The 20,038-nt window shown below is 41.4% G+C and overlaps 1 protein-coding gene across 1 annotated transcript in view; it reads right to left on the reverse strand.

The window, feature by feature from the left end:
- The window catches only part of LOC122810120 (transcription initiation factor TFIID subunit 4-like), a 1,443,428-nt gene that overhangs the window by 942,273 nt on the left and 481,117 nt on the right, over window positions 1–20,038 (reverse strand). The window contains exon 5 of the mRNA XM_044081596.1: window positions 15,239–15,439. Coding sequence (XP_043937531.1) covers window positions 15,239–15,439 — 201 coding nt within the window. The remainder of the gene's footprint in view (window positions 1–15,238; window positions 15,440–20,038) is intronic.

The following is a 20,038-nucleotide window of genomic DNA, read 5'->3' on the forward strand; positions in this document are numbered from 1 at the left end:
AAGACTAAATTTACTGAACTGTTGCACTGAGCTCTTAGGAAAGAGTCATATGTCTTCAAGAAACACCAGTGAGGTGTCCCAGAATGAGTCAACACTGGGTATATTCAGTCAGTGTTGTCCTTTCAAACAAATGCCTTTTTCTCTTTTTATAAAAAAGTCCAGGCTCTTCATGTTCTGCTATGTCAATATTTTGAATACTAATACTCTCCAGAACAAAGCTGCTAAAATAACAATTAAGTTCTAGCCCAATTAAGCTTATATAGCTTTTGACAGGCAGTAACAATCTAAGGATCTTTTAGGTCTGCTAGTGTATGTATGCGCGCACACGAGAGCATGTGCATACATGCATGCGTCAAACTCTTCCATTTTCTCAAAACTCTCTTGTATTTTACTGAATAAATAGAAAGTACAGCTGTATACACTTAACATAAATGTAGATGTTTGAGTGTATTCACTGTTGCAGTCATCACATTTGGGTTATCCCTGCCAGGGTAGCCCTCGGCCGGCCCGTATACCAGAGACTTACTATTTATGCGTCAGTTCCTGTCGCTTGAGGACTGACGTCAGGTAATCAGTAGTATAAAGTAAGGCAGTCAACACCATAACATTAGCTTTTCTTGCCCTAACCTGTCAGGAGCCCCCAAGTAGAAGGACAGGGTCTGGCAGAAGAACCCCCACCAGTGGAAAATAAATACCAATATGTCCCTTGAAAGGAAAGGAGAACAATAAGTTAGCATGGTAATAAAAGGAGAAGGAGAAGAAAGGGGGATGGAGGGGTGGAAACCAGGACTGAAACAGTGAATACACTCGAACATCTACATTTATGGTAAGTGTACACAACTGTACCATGTACTTCGTGTTTCACTGTTGCAGTCAACACATTTGGGTTGATTCCCAAAGTTGAGGAAATGAGTGGAGGCAGTCAATGAAACTAGGGGCTGGCTAGGATGCCTTGCAAGACTGCAGAGGCAAACCCCGCCCTGGATTTGGAGAAGAAAGGCAGGTGGTAATGCTTAGTAAAAGTGTGAACAGATGTCCAGGTGGCAGCCTCCAGGATGTCCCTGGTGGGGACTCTGAGGAAAGCCGCAGAGATGGAGGCTGCTCTGGTGGAGTGTGTCCTAACCCCCTTGGGGGAGGCTTTCCATGCTGTTTGTAGTAGAAATGGATGCATTGTGCTATCCACCATTTGGAAATGGTTTTTTTGGAGATGGCTTTGCCTTCTGCCCCTGTAGCAAAGCTAACCAGCAATTGATCAGACTTTCTAAAGGATTTTGTCCTGTCTAGATAGAATCTGACCTGTCTGTGCACATCTAGAAAGTGAAGAATCCTTTCCCCCTTGTTCTAGGAATTAGGAAAAAAGGTGGGCAAATTAATGGATTGGTTGAGAGCCACATTGAACACCACCTTGGGCATGAAGGATGGGTTAGTTCTGAAAAAATACCCTGTCTGCATGAAAGATGATGAAGGGTTCCACAGCCATGAATGCTTGCAGCTCAGAGACTCTCCTGGCTGAAGTGATGGCCAGAAGGAATGCTGTCTTCCAGGAGAGAACTTTTAGCTCTGCAGAAGAAGCTGGTTTGAAAGAGGGCAGGGTGAGATTTTCCAATACAAAGTTAAGGTCCCAAGCTGGTGTTGGCACCCTTCTGGGTGGCCTCAAGTTGCTAGCCCCTCTTAGGAACTGTTTAATCAAAGGTTGTGAGAAAAGGGGATGCTCAGTGGGAAAATGAGCAGAAATAGCAGAGGCACAATATTTTATAGAGGAGAAAGACAGGCCACTGCGTAGTAGGTCAGCTAAGTAATCCAGGATGAGAGGGAGGGAGGGAGGGAGGGCTGTGCCGTATTGGCTCCCTTACCCTGGACACAGGTGCAGAACCTTTTCCATTTATCAGCATAAGACTTTCTGGTGGTAGGACGTCTGGCCTCATGGACAATATCCAGAACCTGTTTACTGAGGTTGGCAGATTCATTTGGGGTTAGGGAATAAGCCAAGCTGCCAAATTGAGTGTCTGCAATTGGGGATACAAGAACTCCCCTTCCCTCTGGGTCAGGAAGTTTGGAATCTGAGGAAGATGCCATGGGGGCAGCAAAGACAGAGTGCGCAGCAAGTGGTAGCAGTGTTACCGGGGCCAATTTGGAGCTATAAGAATGGTCCTTGGTTTTTCCTCCCTTATTTTGAATTTCAAAAGGGTACAGGACGGCAACACACGAGTCCTCAGCTGGAACAGGATTCCTTTATTACAAATAGTAGCACACAGTATACGTTACAGTCAAAATCAAGTAGATGCAATAGCAGAGTTAAGCGCTTTCATCTGCAGTAGGCAGACTTCATCAGAACTGTTAAAATCCATCTTCCCATTGCATATATACAACTCTTTTGGCGCCAAAACTTTTTTAAAAAATTAAAGCTGTATAAGCTCATATAATACAATATTCATCATAAAAATTGTGCAAATTGCTATAAATATACTAAAAACACAACAATCTAAATGCATATAAATATATTGATTAGTAAAAATATATAGTTTATAAAAATATATATAAATATATGAATGTATGTATGTATAAAAAGTCAATTACAACTGTAGGAAATGTTGTATTACCAAATAGAGCTATCTATGGGGATATGAGATAGGGCTTAATGCTTATAAAATCGTTGATGCCAGGTGTTCTTACAGCATCTGTAAATTTGCCATTTGCTTTCTTTCTTAGCTAATAAGTTTTTGACATTACCCCCTCTAAGTGTATGTATAACCTGATCTATAATAATGAATTTAAATCTGTGAGTCTCACCATTTTTTGTAATATGTCTGCATAGTGCGTTTTTGTTATCTCCCTTTCTTATATAGATAAGAATCATATGTATAGATTTGTGCAAAGTAATGGTGAAGTTGAAAAACAATTAGAATGTTTTTTGAATGAAGATGTTGTGTTTTCCAAGCATGATAAAATGGAAGGAAATTACATCTGTGATAGTGAAGGTGAAGTGGGTAGACAAAATGTAAGACATGCAGCTAAAAATGATTCATTAAAAGATAAGATTTATAGTATGGGTAAAAAATTGTTATCCATTAAAAATTTAAAAATAGAAAATGCATATTTTATGAAATGTTTATCGTTGAAAATAGTGCCTAAGGGTATCAGGTTTTTCACATTACCCTTGGGTACAGATATAAATACAGAGACTATGCATGAGTTCAATCTTTTATTTGACAAATTTGGATATGAATTTATGGAATTATTAATTAAGAAAAATGATGCAAAGATTGTTACTTTAATTAATGAAGTGGAACTGCTCAATGAGATTATTGTATCAGATGCTTGTTTTCAGCAATGGATTGATTTATACGAAAGACAATATTCTTCTGCTGATCAAAAAGCTAGAAATATATATGAGAGAAAGAGTAGGAAAATTGCACGTGATTTGGATTCATATAGACAGCATAGAGTGTATGTTTGGCCCAGGAGTAATTCACATAGAGAGAGAGAAGATTACCAAAGAAACAATGAAGAAGAAGGGGGTTTTGACACTTATAGAACTACTGACAGATTTGATAGAAATTACACACTATCAAAAAACTGGCATACTGTGGGAAACAGAAGAAAAAGATAATTGTTTTGGATGCACAGGACATCCCAGCACCCAACAGTATTACTGCCCCCAATCTTTTGGATGTAAGACATGATATGACATCATGTGCACTATCTCTTGGTGCACAACCCCTTGATGCTGAAACCATCACCAGTTTTTGTTGCAAAAGTAGGCCTGATGTAGCTACACATTCACATATTATTTCCACCTATAAAGGCTTCAAAGTGTTCAATTACACGAACTTAGCTATTTCGGAAGATTTTTACAGTCTCTTTTCTAAGGGTACCAAATTTATACCTACCTCAAGATTCAACTTATTTGAGATTATACTGGAGCTAAAATTATTTTGTAGGAGACTCAATTTAGCCATTGAATTTGAAGGAAAACAGAAGATAGAAGTAGAGGCTGTAGGTATACACCAAGCCCAGGCAGAAGGGGATGAAAGTACAGTTGCTTATACAAAGAAGAATAGCTTAAAGAAAAAAAGTACGTACATGCCCACAAACAATCCTGTCATAGGATGTTTTGAAAAAATTGTCAGCCAAGACATTTACAGGTTGTACAGAACTTATGGAAACAAACAGAAAAATGAATTATGTGCATGGGATGACAATTTGACTACAGGGGAATGTAAATGCTTGGATGAATTTATTAATAACAAACAAGTGAGACTAATGAAACCTGATAAGGGAGGAGGCATTGTTATTTTCAATCAATTAGACTACATTAAAGAAATATACAATTTACTGTATGATACCGATAATTATAATGCTGTATCCCAAAATGAAATAAATATAGGATATAGAAGGATTGACTTGACATTAGAAGAGTACTACATCGACCATAGGATCAATGAAGAAATATTACAATTTTTAACAGTACCAAATCCCACTTTAGCCACCATTGTGGGTATCCCTAAGACACACAAGAATCTAGCTCAACCTCCTTTTAGACCAATAATTTCAGGCAGTAGGTGTAAAACATACCCTATAGGGGTTGTTATTGACAGATGGGTGAAACCAGTATACAATAATGTACCACATCTGGTGAAAGATTCCTGGGTATTTTTAAGTTCTCTCACACCTACAATCTGGAATCAAGGACTCATTTTTGTCACCATTGATGTAGTCAATTTGTTTACAAGTATCCCTAAAGATATAGGTCTCGAGTATTTTAGTAGTAGTTTAAGAAAATTTTCAAACTTTGAATGGGACAAGATCTGTTTACTCACGGACATGATGGGACTAGTATTGGACCACAATTACATCTTTTTTGAAAATGAGTTCTTTAAACTAATCAGAGGGGCAGCTATGGGGGCATCTTGTGCCCCCATATTTGCCAATTTGGTTATGTTAGAATGGGAAACAGAAAAGGTTTTCCAGAGTGAATTTTATAAATATGTAAAGTTTTACACTAGATTTTTGGACGATATCTTTTTGTTATGGGAAGGGCCTGAAACATTAATAGAAGCCTTTATTAATTATATTAATCAAACTACTGATTTTTTGCGCTTTACTTATAAATACAACAATAAATGGATAGCATATTTGGATACATATATCGAACATGGTAAAAATGGTTACATATCTAGTATATATAGAAAAGAGACTTTTTCGGATGATTACCTCGAATACAGTAGTAATCATCCAAAACATGTGTTCAAGAATATATTAAAAGGACAGTGCATTAGAGCAGCACGAATGTCCTCTACAAAGGAGATTATGTTAAAGGAAGTGCAATTTATTGGCTCAATGTTTCAGGAGAGAGGGTATCATCAGAACCTTATTAAAGATATCATCAGAAATATTAGTGATCAATGGGAGGTAAAATATTCACCCATTTTGGGCAACTCCAGTGCACTGAAGAATAACAAAGAAAAGGAGGTTCTCCGAGTATGTGTATTGACATATTCGCCAGTTACTCAATATATTGAGAATATAATCAGGGATCATTGGAATTTGATCATTATGGATGACTATGTAGTACAAAGAGTGGGGAGTCACCCTCGAATAATTTATAAAACAGCACCAAATTTAAAAAGATTGATAGAATCAGGAAAACAAAACAGTATTTTAAATAAAGCAACTAAAAAATGTGGTGCATGCAACCAATGCAGGCATATATATGACGGTGATAGTGTGAGACTGAGGAATGTTAGCAAAACATTTATAAAAGGAGCAGGAGGAAATTGCAACACTAAATTTGTAATATATTTAGCTATTTGTGAAATATGTCCTGCTTTCTACATTGGAAAGACGGAGAGACAATTCAAACGTCGAATATACGATCACATGTATAGTATAAGAAAGGGAGATAACAAAAACGCACTATGCAGACATATTACAAAAAATGGTGAGACTCACAAATTTAAATTCATTATTATAGATCAGGTTATACATACACTTAGAGGGGGTAATGTCAAAAACTTATTAGCTAAGAAAGAAAGCAAATGGCAAATTCTTACAGATGCTGTAAGAACACCTGGCATCAACGATTTTATAAGCATTAAGCCCTATCTCATATCTCCATAGATAGCTCTATTTGGTAATACAACATTTCCTACAGTTGTAATTGACTTTTTATACATACATACATTCATATATTTATATATATTTTTATAAACTATATATTTTTACTAATCAATATATTTATATGCATTTAGATTGTTGTGTTTTTAGTATATTTATAGCAATTTGCACAATTTTTATGATGAATATTGTATTATATGAGCTTATACAGCTTTAATTTTTTAAAAAAGTTTTGGCGCCAAAAGAGTTGTATATATGCAATGGGAAGATGGATTTTAACAGTTCTGATGAAGTCTGCCTACTGCAGATGAAAGCGCTTAACTCTGCTATTGCATCTACTTGATTTTGACTGTAACGTATACTGTGTGCTACTATTTGTAATAAAGGAATCCTGTTCCAGCTGAGGACTCGTGTGTTGCCGTCCTGTACCCTTTTGAAATTCATTTGTTAGCATTTTGGAGATTCTCCCTTATTTTGAGCAGTACCTTGGGGATGAGAGGCATACACCAATGGACAGATTGACCCAGGGGAAGGACATGGCATCCACTTTCCAAACCATGCAGTGATGTTCCCTAGTGCAGAATTTGTGGAGCTGATGGTTGGTGTGGGAGGCAAAGAGGTCAACCTTTGGGGTTCCCCGTTCCCCATTTCTGAATTATTAGAGTGAAGGTACTTCTGCTGAGTTGCCACTCATGTGGGTCCAGAAGATTTCTGCTTAATCGGTCTGCCAGAGAGTTGAGAAAGCCTGGTAGGAACTGTACTAACAGGTGTAGTTGCATGGCAGAGGCTGTGTCTCAAAGGCTCATGGCCAGCCTGCATAGAGGGTAGGAGTGAGTCTCTCTCTGCTTGTTGATGTACCATATCACAGTGGTGTCTGTTTTGATTAGGAGAGCCCCTAGGGGCTTGAAAGCTATCAAGGTGTACTGCACCGCCATCATCTCTTTTTGACTGATGTGCAGAGGGATTTGCTGTGGGCTCCATTGGCCCTGTATGCACCTGCTGTCCATGTGTGCACCCCAAGCATAGTCTGATGCACCTGTGGTGAGGGCATGGGCGGCAGGGGGTGGGGAGAAAGGCATCCCCTTGTTGTGGAAGCATGCTGTTGCCCACCAAAGAAAATCTGTTCTGAGGCAACGAATTATAGGTAGAAGAGTTTCCAGGTCTTGAGAGTGTTGGCACCAAAGACTCTTTAGGTAGCATTGAAGTTTCCTCATATGCAGTCTGGCATATGGAATGAGTAGTATGCAGGATGTCATGAATCCCAGGAGCTTGCAGGCTCTTCCTTGCAGTTAGCTGGGGCCTGGTGGCTAGTTGAGGGAAGTAGACTGTTAGAAAAATTTGTTTCCCTGGAGTAAGGTATGCCATCTGAGAAGCTGTGTCCACACTTGCTCCCAGGAAGATTATCCTTTGGGTTGGCACCTGTTTGGATTTCTTTTCGTTGATTGTGTACCCTAGGGAGGTTAGTAGGGTCTTTACAAAGGCCAGGTGCTTGAGCAGCTTCTCCTGGCTGTCTGCCTGAATAAGGCAGTCGTCTAAGTATGTGTAAATCTGAATATTTCTTTGTCTGCAAAATGCAATGGCCAGAGTCAGACATTTTGTGAAAACTCTGGGTGCAGCAGATAAGCTGAGTTGCCACTCATGTGGGTCCAGAAGGGAAGTGCAAAGAACTGAAAGTGTTGAGATCCTGCCCTGAAGCGTAGGTATTTCCTGCATGATTCCCTGACAGGAATGTGGAGATAGGCCTCTTTTAGATCTAGGGTGGCTAGCCAAGCTTCCTTGGACAGCATGGATAGCAGCTGCTGGAGGGTGAGCATTTTGAATTTTGGGATCACCAGGAAGGTGTTTAGAATGGCTAGAGCGAGTATGGGGCGCCAAGTGCCCTCTTTTCTGGGCACCAAAAAAGTCTGGAGTAGAAACCTCGGCCTATCTGTTCTGCAGGAACGTGCTCTACTGTCCTCATAGAGAGCAGAGAAAGGATTTGCTTTTGAGCATCTGCCCACTGATTTGGTGGTAGATCTGGGAACCCTGTTGTGGTTGGGAAGGGTGTGGAAGGAAAACTTGTATCCCTGAGACACAATGTTCAGAACCCAGTGGACCTTGGTAATGGTGACCCAGGTGCTTGAGTGAAAGAAGAGTTTTCCTCCTAGCGGTAAGTGAAGGTGGGCAGAGGGAAGGGGGTGGAGGAGAGAGTCATTGTGAGTTTTGACTTAGAACTCCCTGGTTTTGAAGTGGAGGTAGTCCACTGCTTAGACCTCTGCATTCCCTGGGGCTGCTTTCTGGGGGGGGGGTCTGCTTTCATGGGGCCTAGGCTGGGCCAGTTTAATGGCAGCAGGAAAGGACCAGTGTTTGGAGGGACAATACCTGCTGGACCTGCAAGAAATCCTTAACTGTTTGCATAGATTTTGCTTTTTCTTCCATCTTTTTTAAGACCTCTTCTGCCTTAGTTCCAAATAAGTTATCTTTGTGCAAGGGGGCATCAACAATTTATATTTGACATGATGCATGCCTTCTAATGACAAATCCAGTGACTGCTACCCTGCAAGAAGCTTCTAGGGAGTCAAAACTTCAGTGCAAGGTGTGTTTAGTTACTGTACTTGCAGAATGCATTAACTCTTGTAAATCTTTAGATTCTGCCCAAGCAGGAAAGGAAGACATTTTTTGTTTAAGGAGTTCCAAGGTATGTTGCTGAAATGTTAGCATATGGAACTGCCAATTTAGTGCTCTGATAGCAATAGTAGCTGAGGTTTATAGTTTCTTACTCCATCTGTCCAAAGCTTGGGAATCCCTGTCTGAGGGGGTGGGATTCTTAGTAGAGGTTGCTTTATTTCCTTTTGGCCCTTGAGAAATTACCTCAGGGTCATCTGTAGGATTTTTAAAAAGATATTTGTGGGAGTCAGGGACTATATAGCACCCATCTGGTTTTCTGGGAGCAGGAAGGATGTCAGGAGTCAAGCTGGGTTCGAGGAAAACATCCTCCACAACATCCAGGACTGGGGGGACGTACAAAGGTCTGTGTTGTGGAAGATCTAGGAATTCCCTGGGTCTCTTTTTAGACTGAGGGTAGTCTTGACTCTCCCACTGGAAATGCTCCCTTAAGGTATGCAAGATTTCCCCAAAGGAAAAATCCTCTGGGGGACAGGCTGAAGGAATAGAATCCTCTGCATCAGAATCCTCATAAGTGGAGAGGGATTGCATGTCTTCATATTCGGATACATCAGATTCATCTGGCTCTTGTTCAGACAAAACTACAAAGGACAGATCTCTCTTCCTTTTGGAGGGCGTAGCTTGGCTTCCCCTGATCAGCATGATAAGGTGTTCCCCCATTTTAAGCATTTGAGACTGAGGCAAGGGAGCAGGCACCTGAGTGTGGGTTGTCGGTTTCTTGGGTGTGGTTCGTACCCTGGGCCTAAGAAACTCGGTAGTTTTAAAAATCCCTGTAGGAAGTGACCTCAGCACAAGAGCTGTAGTAATTGGTTGTTTTGGACCATTTCTAGCTCTTTTGAAGTTCCCTGTTTAAAATACACGTTTGCGCGGCTTTTGCTGACAGTGCATAGCGCCGGTTAAACTTCTTCTGGCTCCGCCAAGTCTGCTCTTCAAATTTTCCCTTAAGGAAGCTTTACTCTTAGTATAATCAGACTACTCACTATATTATAAGCCTAGCACTTGTTCTCAAAACTTCTCTACTAAATAAGCACTCTCATACTAAAGTAAGCACTACATCCACCTACCACCCCTGTGAATATCCACTTCCCTTAAAGGCACAGCACTCCCTTATACTGTTCTAGCATGTCGAGTGGTAGACTACTGGCATCCTCTCCAGTTCAGCTGCTTAATCTGGGTATCTTGAGACAATGCTACAATTGTCTCATGTACACAGACAACCCTCTCCTCCTCCCAACAAACACAAATACATGTGAGAGATGCAACTATATAGCCAAACTGGAGGCTGAACTCTCTCAACTCAGGGCTGGCATGACCAGACAGGAGGAGATGGTAACCACACACACAACAAACCCAGTCCCAAAGACCTACCACAACTGCAAACCAAACACATAAAAACACAAAGACATACTCGGAGGCTCTAATAAAAAATTTACCAAAACAACAGAGGCTCCCAAAGCAGACATCCAAAAATCCACCACCTCAAAACAAAACACATGCAACACATACTTCAATAAATCAGTGTGTCAATCAATCACAGCCCTTAAGGCCAAACACCATGCCTGATACACTAGTAATAGGTGACTCTATAGTCAGACACACTGATGTCCTGCTTACCAGGCTGAACAAGGAGAGGGTGACTGTGAGCTGCCTATCAAGGGCTAGGATCAGCCACATAACACACGCACTCAGGTCACTCCAAAGCAAGTACAAATATGACTCAGTCATTGTCCATGCTGGCGTGAATTACATGAGACGTACCTCCCTGGACTACATGGAAAGAGACATAGAGGAGCTCTCTGATTATGTAGCCCAGGCTGGTATGACCCTGAGCAGCATCTTGCCCTCACCAAGAATGATGCCACAATACAAAGACAAGATGATCAGCTTTAATAATTGGCTCAAGTACTGGTGTCATTCTAAGGGGATCCAATGTCTGTCTGCTTGGGATGACATGTTGGGCAAGCCATGCTGCTTCGCAAGGGATGGCTTGCACCTGTCACCACTGGGCTTCCGGATATTGGCTAAGGCTCTTGCCACCCCCATAGTGCCTTTTTTAGGCAAGGCTCAAAAGATAAACCCACCTCCTTAGAAAACAAAAATGGAAAAAAACTAAGGGTAATGCTGCTCAACGCCAGAAGTCTAAATCTCAAGATGCAGGCACTCGATGCACTCCACAGTATGGAGAACATCGATGTCTGTGCAGTAACTGAAACCTGGTTCAAGGCTCCTGAGAGCACCCCAGCGTTACCAGGCTATACCTCGTATCATGCTTTTCGCCCCCAAAACCCGGACCGAACCACAAAGGGAGGGGGAGTGTCCATATTCATCAAGGACACCCACACCTCCAGGTTAGTAGCAACACATGAAGCATCGGAGACCATACAGGTGCAACTAACCATAGGCAAAACTGCTATACAACTGGTAGCATGTTACAGACCACCCTCCCAATCTCAGGAACCCCACTCAGCCTTCCTGAAGACATTGGAGGATATGAATGTATCACAAAATACCATCATACTGGGAGACTTCAACTACCCTAACATAGATTGGGTACATTATTCTAGCCCTAACACCCTACCCAAAGGTTCCTGGAATTCATAAATTCAAATGCATTGGAACAACTAGTCATCTCTCCCACTAGGGGAGATAATATACTAGACCTGATCATCACAAACATGGGGACAAAATGCTCCACATCGGAGGTATACCCCTCACTAGTGAGATCTGACCACAAACTAATCACCCTGGATATACATATCCCACCTCCACCCCCAGCATAAAAGACCACAGTGAAAAACTTCTGAAAAGCAGACTTCACTCTTCTTAAGACTGAGATGGTATCCTTTAAGCCCACTGGGCCAGTGGATACCACATACCACAATGCTGAATCTTTCACAAATGCTTTCTATGGACATCTCCAAGAATGCATGGATCATGCAATCCCAAATAAATCCAAGACCCTCTCCACCAAAGGCAAGCGTCCTGTCTGGTGGACCTCAGCCATTAACAAATTGTATAACAAAAGAAGGAAGCTACTGCACGACGGAGCAAAATCCCATAAAGGGAAGACATCTCTGATCAACACTAGCAGAAAACTACATTCTCTCATAAAAACATCCAAGGCCAACTTTGAGAGAAAAATTGCTAAGGACACTAAAGATAACCACAAAGCCTTCTTCAGCTATGTTAGAAACCTGGGCAGAAACCCTCAGATATGCTCAGAGTAAGTTCACAACAACAAAAAATACACTGAACCCACAGATATTGCCAACATTCTGGCTGACAGGTTCAGTGCAAATTTCTCCCTCTCACCCCCAAAAGAAGAAATACTTATCCCAGCTGAATGTAATCTCCTGTCATCTCAGATGTCCAGGTGAGAGCCGCCTCAGCAAAGCTAAAAACACAGCATCAATGGGACCTGACGGTATCCCGGGTTGCGTGCTACGTGAACTCCAAGAGGAGCTAAACCCGCACATAAAAATGCTATTTAACCTTAGCCTTACTACAGGATATGTACCTGAACACTGGCGTACAGCAACAGTGGTCCCACTCCACAAAGGGGGTACCTCTACAGACCCTGGGAACTACCGCCCCATAAGCATAACCAGCCTGGTCTGCAAAGCTATGGAAAGAATCATTATGGAACTCATAAACAGAGACATTGGGGACCCTACAGACACTTGACCCCACCCAGTTCGGCTTTGTAAAGGGCAGATCCTGCCTTTTGAACCTGGTTGACTTTTTCGAAACAGTCACTAGAGCCATTGATGAGGGCAACGCAGTCCATACAGCCTACCTGGACTTGGCTAAGGCCTTCGACACAATACCCCACTCAGGCATCATAGATAAGCTCAACAGCTTAAATGTAAACCCTTATGTCACTAGATGTGTTGCAAACTGGCTAAAGGACAGAACCCATAAAGTTAAAATCGCTGGAGCAATGTCAGACTCAAAGCCAGTCACAAGTGGTGTCCCACAGGGGTCTGTTCTGGGACCCCTCTTGTTCGGCATTTATTTCTCAGATGTTAAAGCAAACATGGGAGGGTTGTGGCTGACAAAGTTCGCAGATGACTGCAAACTAGGCACCATAGTCGATACACCAGCGGACACATACATCCTACAAAAAGGCCTCACAGAAACGGACAACTGGTGCCGGAGTCATGGCCTTAAACTAAATGCCAAAAATGTATAGTCATCCCCTTTGGGAAAAACAAAGTACCCACAAATTATCACATAGACAGCAACCCACTGAGTACGGAAAAAGTAATCAGAGACCTAGGGACCCAGGTCGACAGTGACCTCTCATTTGACACCCACGTTGCCAAAGTGGTTAGAAAGACATTCTACCTTGCACACCTTATCATGAAGGGATTCACATCCAGATCCAAGGATGTCATTGTACCCCTATACTCCTCCCTCATCAGACCCATGATCGAGTACAATGCCCCATTTGGTATGTACCTCACCCGGCATTTGCAACAGCTGGAGAGACCACAAATGTACCTCACCAAGAGGATCAAGGGTCTCCAACATATGTCTTATTCCGCCAGACTAAAGAAACTCCAGCTCTATTCAGCAGCATACCGCCAGCTCAGAGGTGATCTGTGCCTGACGTACAAGGCCATGTCCAATCAGGAACTGATGGACATTCTCCACCTCAAAAAATCCAAATCCATCAGAACCACGAGAGCTAAAGACTTGAACCTCGGCACAAGTATGAATAGGACATGCTGGAGGGATAGATTCATAACCCAGAGGCTTCCCATGCTCTGGAACAGAATCCCAGTTCATGTTAGGCAGAGCCCCTCACTAACTCTCTTCAAGAGAAATCTTGATAAGTGGATGGGAGATCGTAAGTTTACCCCAGGGGTCACCTCTGTGTCACTACTAGACAGGGGCACAGTAAACTAATTCTATTATGTAAGGGGACCTTCACTGTGTCACTACTAGACAGAGGCACAGTATTCTAAATCTATTCTGTACATTTTTATACCATTTCATGGGGTGGCGAAAGCCACATCACTATGGCTAGGCTTACAAATGCCCCAGGGCAGATAGCTTAGTACTAAACTATGAAACTAAACTATGAAACTAAGAATGGTAGTCGCGAAAGAAGACGTCGGTTTGTGTCGAGATTCGGTAGTGCGAAGGACTTCCTCGGAAGCCAGTGCCTGCTCACTGGCTCCGGAGCTATCCAAGGTTGAGACAACCAGAGGATCCTTAATTGAAGAAGAGTTTTGTGGCATACCAGACTCTGAAAGGGTCTCAGTAGTGGCCTGCGAATCAACAGAAGCGGGCATCAGGGGCTGCAAAAGCACCTAAGAAACAGAGAACGGACGACTAGCTTAACGGAAGCATCGTCGATATGTTTGGACCTGTGCAGTCTCGTCTCTGTCTTTATCTTTACGTTTTTTCAGTAGATCTGCTGTCGGATGGCTTACTGAAGCCATATTGGAATTCGAGAACTGTAAGCGAAAATATCTGGCTACAATAAGGGCCCAACGATGGGTAGTTCTGGCATTGAACAAATCACAGAAGCGACAACGAGGGACATTGTGGTCTGGGCCTAAACAAGTGATGCAGTAAGAGTGGAAGTCTCAGTGTGGTACTTGTTTTCCAGAGGCGAGAAAATTATTAACTTTTTCTGACATCAGTTAGTGCAAGAGAAAAGGATCCCCAATGGGGTACTTAGCTTTAGAAGACTTCAACTTCAATTCAATAGACGAAACTCAGGTAGCGGCTGACCGGCACTCGTGCGAACTGTTTCTACTTCGAGCTACATGGCAAGAAAGATTGATGTAATGGTGTCAGCTGCCTTACTTTATACTACTGATGACCTGACGTCAGTCCTCAAGCGACAGCAACCGATGCAGAAATACTAAGTCTCTGGTAATTGGGCCAACCGAGGGCTACCCTGGCAGGGATAACCCAAATGTGATGACTGCAACAGTGAAACATGAAGAACATCATAGATTCTGTACAGTTTCTCACATTTCACTTATCTGCTGCTGGTTTGTTTACAAAAACAGCTACATGTTTTCTGCACCTTTTCACATAAACAATGGACATTACAATTGTGGCATGCAGGGTTTTTAGTTCATAAATCCAGTTAACACATGCACATTTTGAGAGTTCTTTGCCTGATCTGCTTTGGAGGCTCAGTAATTCAAGAGTGTAGATTTTATTTAATTAAGAATATAACAGACAGAACACATGCCTTAACATTTTAGTAAAATTTTGGTCTACCTTTTTGATACCACAAACAAGTTTGACAATTATTTTTAATCATCTCATGATGCTGTAAATAAAACATGTGAATTACCATCACTGTCATGACTTTAGCTTTTAGTTTGGTCATCATCTAATGCCTTGGAAAATGAGCCCAGCACAATATGCGCATATAACAATAAGTAAATGAAAATACTACTACAGCTAAAAAGCAAAGACAAGCACTAACCTGTGATAAAACAGTAATTCCAGGTACAGAAGACCTAGCGGTGGCCTGAGGTTGTGTAGCTATCTGTGTTACAGGCTGTGATTGCTGGGGTTGGGGTGGGGTCTGGGGTTGACCTCCTGGAAATGCATTTGAAGGGGGCTGTGGAGTAGCAGCTTGTGAAGTTGTGTATAAGGCATGAGCATTAGCAGCAGAAGCAGCTACCTTTGAAAACAAAATAAAACATGCTATAGAAAACCTCTGAAAATTGCTACATTTTCTGCAAGATGCAAAAAGTAAAAAAAAAGTTCACTATTAGAACACTTAAGTAAAGCAGAACAGAAGTGCAGCAAAACAGAATACAGCACAGTAACATGTAATTTAAGTACGTAAATGAAAGTGAAGACAGACTTTATTGTTTGCAGTAAGACAAACGTATAACAACTAAAGCTGCTTTAAGAAGCAAAGCAGAAACCGACACCAGTACAACTGAGGTAAGTTAGTGGTCATCCAACACAATGACATTATATGCAATATTACATGGCAAACTTTCTCATTAGCGATCAACTCTTCCATTCTTACCTCTTCAACATCTGCAAGTTGCCTCTTTCTTGCTAACCTCTTGCCTTTTCAAATGTTCCATTCAATCCTAAATCCCCTACACCTATCTCAAAATATCTAAGACAATGGGCCCTACCTGAATACTCAAGTCTTGAAAGAACTACAGAAGTGATAAACATTTTTATTAATAACCTACTGCTGAACATTAGTCTAATATTAGTTTAGGCTAAGCTCATTACCATCAAACTGTGAACTCAATGTGCATTTGTGTGACGTACTCTGCAAAGCTACTGACTTTTGAGAAGTGGTCAGGGTGGCAGCAAATCATAACATTTGAATTTACTAATCATAGAAAATGCAATGGTCTGGCCATTTTTTCATAGTTTTGCTATTACCTTATGAAAGTCAGTGATGGTGTTGTGATCAACATGCTCAACAATGGTAAATGCTCCAATAAGAGCAGCACACTAGCACTGTCATGCGCCTCCATCACTCAGGACAAGAAACCTCTGCAGGGAAATGTGCTTGTAGCTGACAACCTATATATGTACTAGGTGTTTGTATTATGCACACATGTACACACATACGCATTATATATTACGTATACACACACAAATCTGTGAACCATATGCAATAAATGCATTGTCTAGTTCAAGCAAATGTGATGCCAACTACCCACTTCACATGTTCATGCACTATTGAGCTGCAATAGTAGAATAACTTTCTTTCAGCAAGTTTGATCAAACTTTTATTTCCTTAATAAAACATAAGGAGAGTTTGTATATTGCTAATCAAAATGTCTGGCTTATTTAATCGTCTTATGGTTATAAGTACAGTAAAATATTTCAAGGCCCTATGCAGGCTCATACTACAGGAGATGAAGTGACATTTACAGCATATTTTAGAAATGTTTCCAATGAATACATATTAGAAGCAGCAAACTAAATTACTGTTCATACTTTAACACTGTAAGCCAGAAGCTTGGCCTAGGCTTAGGCAAGGTTCTGCTACAGCTGTGCAATGGGTATCTCATATCTGTCTACCATCCCAGGGTTACCTACCTGCTTGTATTTCAACCCAAATGCTATAAAATTTACAAATACAGTAGCTTTCCCCCTTGTTACGACAGTACACTTCTATGAGCCACTTATCATTACAGTAGATCATAAAGGACAGCTCTCTGTAGCAGTAAAAGTGCCTTCCTTCCTTCCATCCTCCATTTTTACTGCTTGGGATAATTTTTCAGTTCTCAAGCATTTTTGTAATTAGGGTAAAGCACTGGCAGCTGAAGTGACTGGTTCAATGAAAAATCAGACATCAACTGTAAAACGAATAAAGGATTAGTTTTAAGTGACACATTCTCAGTACGAACCACTGTATGGAAGTTTTCACATCACAGCCTGCAGTTCAGAGATTCTCTTCCCTATAATAACTACCACCACAAAACAGACTTCATTTGAAAGGCTAGAGCAAATAGACTGTGGTGGGACCAGACAAACCCAAAAAGTATAATATATAAAAACAAAATAAGGCGTCAAAGTGCTGAGAGTAAAATAATTTAATATATAAACACAGAAAACAATAGTTGGTTGAAAGTTGCCTGCTTCTTCAGACCTTAATCTTAAGGTCTGAAGAAGCAGGCAACTGCGAAAGTGCCAACCTAATTTTAATTTGTTTTTCTGTGTTTATATTTTAAATTTATTATTCATTTTTATTTATTTTATTTTATTTGCAGTTGTTTAACCAGGATAGTCCATTGGGCCAAAATAACCCATTTTCAATTGAGTCCTGGGGAGAAAAGCTCCAACACAAAGATTACAGCAATTTACAATTTAACTCTTTCTGGTTCTAAGACAAAACAAAAATACTGAGGTTACAATAATTTTTTTTTATATATATAAGGAGAACATTGCTCTAGTAAATATATGGTTTCTTAAGATGAAATAGTAGGATTAGAGGATAATAAGAAGTTAGTTGCAGCAGGCTTAGAAATTGCTAGATGCAAATAAGAAGCTGTTTGCTAGATGCAAATATGAAGTTATCTGGAATATGTGAGATAGATGACTGTAGGAAGTGGAGAATAGGCTATGAGGGGTGGGAGCAGGAGCATTCCCATGTGGATGTTAGATGTGAGTGAAGCGATTTTTTTAAAGAACGGGAAGCTAGTGATGGTATGAGTGGAGGGAGGAAGGGAGTTCCATAGGTGTGCTAGGGAAAAGGACAGGAGGTTTTGTACTGGGGGGGGGCGAAGGGGTTTGTACACTTCTATTAGGTTTTGATTGCTAGATCTTAGGAGTTTTTGTGGGTGGTGCATTTTAAAGGTAGAGGAGAGGAAGGGGTGGAAAATGAGTTTGTGTGCATAGGTGAGCTGAGTATAGGAGAGGTAGTTGGGAAGCTCTAGCCAGTTTAGTTTGTGGAGAGGTGCACAGTGATGGGTTGATGAGTTGTTGCTAGTGGCAAATCTGGCTATTTTATTGATGATTTTACTCTCAGCAGTTTTATGCCTTATTTTGTTTCCTTTGAAAGGCTGCCTACATTGAAGCAGTGTGCTGTTGTTGATCATCACAATTATCAGCACAACACCAGCACTGACTTTAACAGGTTAACAGCACAGTTCTGAAAAAATGGCCAGACCAGTACATCTGAAAAAATGGCCAGACCAATGCATTTTCACTGCTGAGTAAACTCAAATCTTCCAGCATAAACTGCTATTCCTAAAAAGGTGAAACTTTATTTATTTAACATTTGTTAACTGGGAAAGTCAGACTTGGAACAAAGCCAATTTTCAGCAAAGGCCCGGGTAGAAACACTCCAGATGTATGTCTTTCCAATGTGAGAGGAAATTGGAGCACTCAGAGGAAACCCACACAAATGGAGGGAGGACATGCAGACTCCACACAGAAGGCAACCCAGCCGAGACTCGAACCGGAGAACCTCTTGCTTTGAAGCGACAACACTACCGCTGCACCACTGCACCATCCACTTGTTTTTTTGGAGGTATAAATGCAAAACTTCTAACAAAAGATTAGGTGTCACCTGAGTAAAAACAGTTGTGTAGGTAACTTACCATAATTGTAGATGTTCAGGTAGATCAATGTTGCAATTCTAAGTCTTACGGACTTTACTGCAGTGCAAAAACCCATGGCTAGACCAAATACCACAACTTTTCACCATCCCCAAGCTGGCAAATGCCCTTATTGGCCAACATCAGGATATCTGTGGTATAAAGTGTCAATGGCTGACATCACTGTCAGGTCTTTCTTGTGTGAGGTACTGAAGTCGGATAGTTACTCAGGAGGATCACAACCTGCTCTCACTGACCCTACTAAAAGCAGCTGACACTTTGTTGGAAGAAGGAAGGTGCAGAGAAGGTGATAGGTTACCCACCCTAACCCAAGGGGCAGAAAAGTACAGGGAAGGGAGGGAGGAATAGGGCACTGCAACAATCATCTACACAAACATCTACAATTATGGTAAGATATCCACACAACTGTACTATGTTCATCGCACTCAGTGCTCCATCATGGGAGGTCACCCAAAGCTGTGTTACTGGGATGGCTGGACAGCGCTCTGCACTGGTGATACCAGGCTCTGCATGATGACAGAGGCAAACCCAGCTCGGATCTGGATATAGTACAAGGGTGGTAGTGTTTGGTGAGTGTATACAGAAGTTCAGGTAGTTGCTTCCAGGATGGAATGGGTTGATATCCCTTGTAGGAATGCTGTGGTGACTGCTTTTGTCCTTGAGCTCCAATTCTTACACGTGTTTGCTTCCCATGATGGCAGCAACAAAAGGTAATACAGCTGGTTATTCACTTTAAAGTGGTCTGTTTCCAGTTTGTTTTCTGCAAATACCATCAAAAGTTGGTCAGATCTACTTGTAGTCCTGTCAAGGTAGAATCATAACCATCTGTGCACATACAAAGAGTGTAGAATTCTCTCCTTGTCTTGAGGAACTGGGAAAGTACAAGGAAAGGTGTATAGCATGTCTGTAAGAGACTTCTGATACTGCCTTGGTCATAAAGGAAGGGTTAGTTATCAAGGTTGCTCTGTTCCCATAGAAAATGAAATAAGGTGCCTTACACTTAAAAGCTTGCAGCTCAAATATAAGCCTGGTTGAGGTGAGTGCCAGCTGTCCTGACCCAGGATAAAAGAGGTTACAGGAGTCGGGCTTAGTTGTTAAGCTACCTGGAATAGTTCCACTGGTAATCTTCAGAGGCGGTAGGAATGAGTGAGCCCTGCTTGTTGATAGACCACATCACT

The sequence above is a fragment of the Protopterus annectens genome, chromosome 8.part1 (genome assembly GCF_019279795.1).
Source record: "Protopterus annectens isolate FY-2018-M chromosome 8.part1, PAN1.0, whole genome shotgun sequence".
Taxonomy (NCBI): domain Eukaryota; kingdom Metazoa; phylum Chordata; order Ceratodontiformes; family Protopteridae; genus Protopterus; species Protopterus annectens.